Source organism: Coenobita brevimanus, chromosome 4 (genome assembly GCF_032717465.1).
Source record: "Coenobita brevimanus isolate Jiangsu-jjx chromosome 4, ASM3271746v2, whole genome shotgun sequence".
Taxonomy (NCBI): domain Eukaryota; kingdom Metazoa; phylum Arthropoda; class Malacostraca; order Decapoda; family Coenobitidae; genus Coenobita; species Coenobita brevimanus.
The window spans coordinates 33,680,352-33,688,245 of record NC_136957.1 but is presented as its reverse complement, the minus strand read 5'-3'; the positions used below and the strand labels follow the sequence as shown (position 1 = coordinate 33,688,245).

Below are 7,894 nucleotides of genomic sequence, written 5' to 3'. Positions count from 1 at the left end.
CTTTAAACTTCGCCATACTCTTCATAAGTTATGCCCAAAAGGATATTAATCAGCCATATCCAAAAATAAATCGCTAAGGAAGAGATACTAGGGAACCTTCTTACACTATAGGCAGAAATAATCTTCATAATTTGTCCATAAGGTTATCAGTAATGGTAACCTCATGATAATTGAGAGAGAGAGAGAGAGTCATGCAGTCTCTCTCTCTCTCTCTTTCTAATCGTGAAGTAGGCCAAGGCATCACGAAGCCTTTCAGCAGACATAGCTGCTGCGCAGGAGTGTAAGAGAGATTAAATGTTGGAACCTTTGTTACTGAGAGCTTTATGTCACTCTGCCTGCTCCCCCCCCCCTCTCTCTCTCTCTCTCTCTCTCTCTCAAACCAGACCAACCCAATCTTACCCAAACCAATCCAAACTAAACCAACCCAAACCAAACCAACCAAACCAAACCAAACCAAACCAAACCAAACAAACCCAAACCCAAACCAAACCAAACCAAACAAACCCAAACCCAAACCAAACCAAACCAAACCAAACAAACCCAAACCCAAACCAAACCAAACCAAACCAAACAAACCCAAACCAAACAAAACAAAACTAACCCAAACCAGCCCAAGACCAAACCAAAGCAAAGCAAAGCAACCCAACCCAATGCAACCAAACCACACCAAACTAACCCAAACCACACGCAATCCAGTCTTTGTATCTGATGGCAGTGTGTGCCGACAGAGATCATGGTGCTGTGGGCCATACACCAAGTCCATCACAGCAGCCAGGACCTGACCGTGGCTGTGGGTCTGCGCCACTCACCCTTGCAGCGCCTGTTCTCCTGGGTCTTCTACCTCCCCCTGGCTCTCCTAGGTGTACCCCCCTCCTATATGCTGGCTCACATCCAATTTAATCTCCTCTATCAGTGCTGGGTACACACAGAGGCGGTTTCAACGCTGGGGCCCCTTGAGTACATTTTAAATACTCCAAATCACCACAGAGTTCACCATGGTAAGTATAGAGTAGATAGTAAGAGAGGTAGAGTAGATGCTTCTCTGTCAGGGCTGGATACACACGAAATTGGTTTTGACGTTAGGGCCCCTTGAGTACATTTTAAATACTCCATGTCACCATAGGGTCCACCATGATAAATTGTTGTGGTCTGTGAGGAATTGCTTGGATAGATAGATAGAGCTCATCATGGTAAGTTTTTCTGGGGAAATTGTTTAGCTTGAAAGAAGTGCTATAGAAAAGAGGTAGATCTGGAACATGTTTTGTATTTTTTATTTATTTATTTATTTTTTTCAGCCACTGTGCTGTGTGAAATGTCCCCCCCCTCCCAAATAAAAAAAAGGTGAAATTTTTTGCACTCATCTTTTCTTTCAGTTCACTTCTCTTCCCTTCCCTTCCTTTCCCTTCACTTTCCTCTCCGCTCCTCTCCTATTCTCACCTTCTTTTCCTTTCCTCTTCTCTCTTTTCCTTTCCTTTACTGTGCCACCCAGAATCCAGTCCAAGAATTCTCCCATCATGCAAGGGTTAGGGGGAAGGAAGTGGGTGAAAATAGAGATGAGGAGGATATTTGAGAAGAGGGGTGGATGAGGGAAGACTGGTTATGCTGAGAAGGTTTTTTTTTCTCTCTCTCTCTCTCTCTCTCTCTCTCTCTCTCTCTCTCTCTCTCCCTCTCTCTCTCTCTCTCTCTCTCTCCCAGTGTTGTTGTTTTATAGAGGAGTGTGTATATTTCTTTTCCAAATTAGATCTTAACATTTCCTCAATTGCTATTTATCATATTAATATCAACAGTGCATGAATAACACAAGACAATAATGAGGTGTAATGTGCTGGATAAATCACCAAGGAAGAGGTGTTAAAAAAAAATGGCCTCTTGACTCATCTACCTATCTATCTATCTATTGCCAGATGCCTTAATCCTGTATAGGGTGGCCACAAACAAATCGCCTCCATGTCGTCTTGTCCCCTGTCATTTCACTTCCCTGCTCCCAGCTCACACACACCCTCTCTCATATATGTACCTCTCCACTCCATCCCTCCATCTCTCTTGACTCATATGACCCTTTATTTGCCCCTTATTTATGTATTATTTTTTATCCTATGATTTTCACAACAAATCTAGTATTCCTGGCCTTTGGTTCCTTCTTTTCCTAGCATAAAAAAAAAAAATCCCACAAATGCCACAAGACTTCATCAGCTGAGAGAGAGTCAAAGGAGCCTAACTCCCCTCCCCCCTCATGGTCTGGAGAAGTGTGTAGTATTCTATTCTGTCTTACACCAGATAATTTTATTCAACCAAGAGTGAGTTATTATTATTATTATTATTATTATTATTATTATTACTATTATTATTATTATTATGTTATTATTACCATCATCATCATCATCATCATCATCATCATCATCATTACTTTTTTTCCTCTTTTTCCCTGCCTAAGGATAGAGTGATGATGATAGTAATAATAATAATGATAATAATAATAATAATAATAATATATAATAATAATAATAATAATAATAATAATAATAATAATGTTGATGATGAGGGTGAGGATGATGATGACATTGGGGATGACAACAACAATAATAATGATAATAATAACAATAACAGCAACAATACTAATCCCTAAGTACATTCCAGGCAGCAACTTATTCTGCCTGGACAAGAACTATGGTGGGGTGTTCATCTTTTGGGACCACATCTTTGGCACCTTCCAGGCCCCAATTCCAGGCCAACAGATTGTTTACGGAATACTGAGTCAGCCCGAAGCCTTCAACCCCCTCTATAATCAGGTAAAGGGTGTGTCTTTTTTGTGTTGTTAGGAGAAATACATTGTGAGGTGGTTTGGCCATGTGGAGAGGATGAAGAGGGAGAGACTAATGAGGAGAGTGTATGTGATTGAGGTGGAGGGGGGGAGAGGGAGGGGCAGACTGAGGATGAGATGGAGGGATGAGTAGAGAGGTACCGGTATATGGGAGAGGAGGATGTAAGTTGGGGGAAGGGCAGTAAAATGGCAGGGGACAGGGGGACGTGGAGGCAATTTGTTTGTGGTCACCCCTTACAGGTTTAAGGCATCTAGTTAGAGACTGATAGATTTACTTTCTTTGCCTTTCATTTCATTTTCTTGCCTTTCTTTTCCTTCTCTTTCATTTCATTTGCTTTGTGTTGCTTTCCTCAAGGTTTTCCTCATCTTGTCTTTCAGTTCATTTCATTTTCTCTCATTTCTTTCCTTTTCCTTCTCTCTCAGTTCACATCTGTTCAGTTTCTTTCATTTCTCTTCCTTTCCCTTCAATTCATTTCTGTTCTGTTTCTTTCCCTTCTTTTCCTTTCCTTTCAGTTCATTTCTGTTCAGTTTCTTTCTTTTCCTTTCCTTTCCTTTTAGTTCATTTCTGTTCAGTTTCTTTCCTTTCCTTTCCTTTCCTTTCAGTTCAGTTTCTTTCATGTCTTGTCCATTGCATTGCTCTCGTCTCCTCTGCTCCCATGGCCTTTCCTCACCTTTCCTATGTAGGTGTTGTGTCTCCATTACAGGTGTTCTTTTTCCTGTAGGTATTCTCTTCCCTCATAGTTCTTCTCTCTCCTCATACATAAGTTCTATCTTCCCATATATATATATATATATATATATATATATATATATAGGTGTTTTGTCTCCCCATGTGTGTGTGTGTGTGTGTGTGTGTGTGTGTGAGAGATCTCCTTCCACAGGTGTTCTCTCTCCCCCTACAAGTCCTGTGTCTCCCCCGTACATGCCCTTCGGTCTCCCTTCAGGTGTTTTATCTCAGGGATACACTCAAGAAAGCCTTCAACATGGACAACCTCTGGGATGGGCTGTGTTCTCTCATCAAGGGCCCTAGTTGGCTACCTGGAGCTCCCTGGACTGGCCGCGAGGAGGACAAAATTGACGTAAGTCCTGTGTATATTGATTTACAGTCAACAAAAAAAGTACAGCACACCTTACTGCACGTATCATTCTGAAAGAAGGATGAAGTGTTGGTTTGATTTATAAAGGCTTCAACATGGCCTTGGTCACCTAATGGCAGCACTCCACACTGGTCAATCTCTGGCAGCCTCCCTGTTTAGTCCCTTATCCTGAGGTAACACTCTATGACCTCGTCTCATGTCTTTTTCAGTCTCAAGTCTTTTTTTTCAATCCATATATTATCCTTGGTAATTAGTAGGGCTGAAAATTGCACAAAAGTTTACATTGTGCTTTTTTTTTTTTTTTTTTTTTTTTTTTTTTTTTTTATAAAGCTCTTGGTTAATAGATTCTCTAGTGTCCTACAAAACTTGCCCATTTCCACAACCATCGTACCCCAGATGTGCGATACTTTTTTTTTTGTTGAGTTCACTGTTGCCATTGGGAATATCACTTCACTTTTGGCTGAAGAATTGTGAAATGCTTATGCAGCATTTTGAAAAGTCATTGGGGTTTTGAAGCTGATATTACTGTTACAATACTCGTTGTTCTCCCTCTTCCTATTTATCAAAAAGCATTGAATTGATATTAGAATCTGCAGTAGAATTGGTGTATATGTGTATATTAATGTGAGTGTAAGTTGATTTACGTATGTCCAAAATTGACAGTGATCAGATGAATGTGTGGTGGGTCCTTGAATATGAGGCCAGGAGGGACTATGTTTATGATTTAAGAGTTGAGAGGAAGGAAGGGACTGGAGTTTATTAGTTTTGTGATGGAGAGGGGAGGGGGTAGATTGAGATGGTTTGGAAGGAGGGATGGGACTTGAATGTACTTATGTTGTGATGAGGGGTAGATTAAAGATGGTTTGGGCATGTGGAGAGGATGGGGGATGACAGTTGGATGGAGAAGGTGAGAGGTGCGAACACTGGGGATAGGGTTGCGAGAGACAGACCAAAAAGGACATGGGACAAGGTCATAGAGTGTGACCTCAGGGATAAAGGGCTGAATAGGGAAGATGCCAGAGATGAGCACCATGGAGAGCTGCCATTAGGTGACCAAGGCCAGTACATGCGAGCATGTTGGAGCCTTTATCAACAAAACAAAACTGTGTGTGTTTGTGTGACTGCACTCGTATATTTCAGGTAACAGTTCCCCGAGAGTACAGACCAGCCCAAGCACACGGTGCCACCCACGTGTACACCATTACCCACCTATGTGCTGCCCTCATCCTTACCACAACACTCAACGACCTGGTGGTATGTACTAACCCACCTCATGTAGACACACACACACTCGCACGCACTCACACATGCAAACGCACACATACATGCACACACACACACACACACACACACACACACACACACACACACACACACACACACACACACACACACACACACACACAGAGTATGTCTTAAGTCATGTGTAGCTCACAGTTTTTTGTAACAAGCACACTTAAGAGCATAACTATTTGGGATTAGAAGGAGTGCAGTATCATTCTCTCTCTCTCTCTCTCTCTCTCTCTCTCTCTCTCTCTCTCTCTCTGTCACTCGTGAATAGAGGATGGAAGTCTGCAGGAGAGGTCCAGCTTCATCCTGCAGTCCCCTGGGTTCACATTCAGATGAACCAGGGACTGCTACTACTACTACTACAACTACTACTGCTACTACTACTACTGCTACTACTACTACTACTACTACTACTACTACTACTACTACTACTACTACTGCTACTGCTACTACTGCTACTACTGCTACTGCCACTACTACTACTACTACTACTGCCACTACTACTACTGCTACTGCCACTACACACACACACACAGAGTATGTCTTAAGTCATACCACTCTCGTGCCTCCTTATTATTGTAAGTCTAATTTCATCCCAAGAGCAAGGCTCCTCCTGGTGGCTTTGGTATCTTGTTTTCCGGGGCTTGTAGCAGGGCATTTGGATGGTGTGATGACAATATAAATGTTGCATATGTGGTGGCAAGGTGTTATACTGTTTTGGATGGTAGGGCAGGAGTGAATGGTGTGTGTTTTCTCTGTTAGTGGCGCTGTGATTGAATCAGCTGACTGTGAGTGCTTCTGGTTTAAAATTGCCCTTGGCAAAAATGTGACAAAGTGAAAGTTGGCGTTTGTTAGGTGAGCAAAGGGTAGTAAAATGCGATCTTCGTTAAAGCGAATTTTCGTTGTGTGATTGTTTGTAAAGTGAGGGTCGCCTGTACTGCCGCTACTACTACTACTTCTACTATGACTGTTACTACTACTACTACTACTACTACTATTACTACTACTACCCCACAGGATAACTCAAGCCCCATGATGGTAACATAGTCTATTGGTTGTGGTCATTTTAAATTTCACTGGGATTCTTGTATGAACAGCTGCCATAGTCAGTATTATTAAGATGAGGATAATGAAGCATTTGGTCAGATCGTAGAAATGGTCGTTGGTTCCTTCTTCTTTGCTTAAAACAAAACAAAACAAAACAGAATCTTTGTTCCAGGGTAGCAGCAACCCCATGATGGTCACGGTGTACAGCCTGGTGGTGGTGGTCGCCTTGACTTGCATTGGGATCCTGTACGACCAGCCGCCATACACCCGTGCACTGGAGATCTGTCGCTGTGTGTTGGGCCTCCTCATTTGCCTTCTCTTGCCTCCCCCTGCTGCACTCCTGCCTCCCCTCACCACCCTGTACTCCCTGTCACTGATCATCTTACTTCTTGCTCCTGGCATCATCCTCTGCAAGGTCCCCATGAAGAAGGAGTGAAGAATGTGTTCTGTTCCCCCTTCTTAAGGTCCACCATTTTCTGTTTACTTGTCAGTCTTTTACTTCTCTCTGGCTCTACCCTGCCATACCGTACTGCCATCTTATTCCCATTATCATTTTCTAATAACCTACAGTGAAGTATAAGTGAAGAGAAAGATCCGATATTTTCTGTTCACATTGCACATCTTCAGGTTGCCATATTTCACTCTTATCCGGCCTCATTAGTGTGTAGTCCTCCTCACTGATGATACGACTCCCAGGCCAGCACCTGAGATATCATTTTTCTTTTTATATGATATTTCTGTGTTCTACCACTCCCTGCCTCATTCCTGCTTACCCCACCACCCTCACCTCACTGTTATTAATGATGTAAAATGTTGTTGTCAGTAGCATCCATTATGACCCTCATGTTAAACAGAAGTGAAGAGTTAGTATTTTGTTTCTTCACTCAAGACTCTCCATACTGTGATCATTATTGTTTCTTCACTCAAGACTCTCCATACTGTGATCATTATTGTTTCTTTACTCAAGACTTTCCATACTGTGATCATTATTGTTTCTTCACTCAAGACTCTCCATACTGTGATCATTATTGTTTCTTCACTCAAGACTCTTCATACTGTGATCATTATTGTTTCTTCACTCAAGACTCTCCATACTGTGATCATTATTGTTTCTTCACTCAAGACTCTCCATACTGTGATCATTACCTCTGTGAAGGATTTTTTTTTTTTTTCCTCTCTCTCTCTCTCTCTATCTATCTCTCCTTCCTCCCCCCATAATTATATCCGTTCATTACCTGTTTCATTTCTGCCTCTTTTCACACCCTCATGACACCTTCATATCATCTGGCATCTCCCTCCTGATCAATTCCCTGTTGTAACCGAGTGATGAAGAGTTTTTATTTCCCCACCCATTACAGACCAAGGCACCAGGCAATAGATAGATAGATAGATAGATGGATGGATAGAACTTGAGGTCATGTGCTTAAACCTCAAATTGCAAAGTGGAATGCTAACTCCTAATTTTCTGATGATTATTTGTGGAACTCCTGTGTTTATTGTGTATGGTCAACCTGCATCCCACCTTACAGAATGCAGTCAGTAGCCATACAAGGCCAGATGCATTCCATCATCATCATCTATCTATCTGTACAGCCAAACCCTTTAATCCCATAAGAGGTGGCCACATACAAATCATCTC

The 7,894-nt window shown here is 42.0% G+C and overlaps 1 protein-coding gene across 1 annotated transcript in view; it reads left to right on the top strand.

The window, feature by feature from the left end:
- LOC145396547 (alkylglycerol monooxygenase-like) overlaps nt 1-6,691 on the top strand; it is an 18,080-nt gene extending 11,389 nt beyond the window's left edge. The window contains exons 4-8 of the mRNA XM_080269924.1: nt 729-998; nt 2,638-2,789; nt 3,766-3,900; nt 5,059-5,172; nt 6,428-6,691. Coding sequence (XP_080126050.1) covers nt 729-998; nt 2,638-2,789; nt 3,766-3,900; nt 5,059-5,172; nt 6,428-6,691 — 935 coding nt within the window. The remainder of the gene's footprint in view (nt 1-728; nt 999-2,637; nt 2,790-3,765; nt 3,901-5,058; nt 5,173-6,427) is intronic.
- Nucleotides 6,692-7,894: the final 1,203 nt, after the last annotated feature.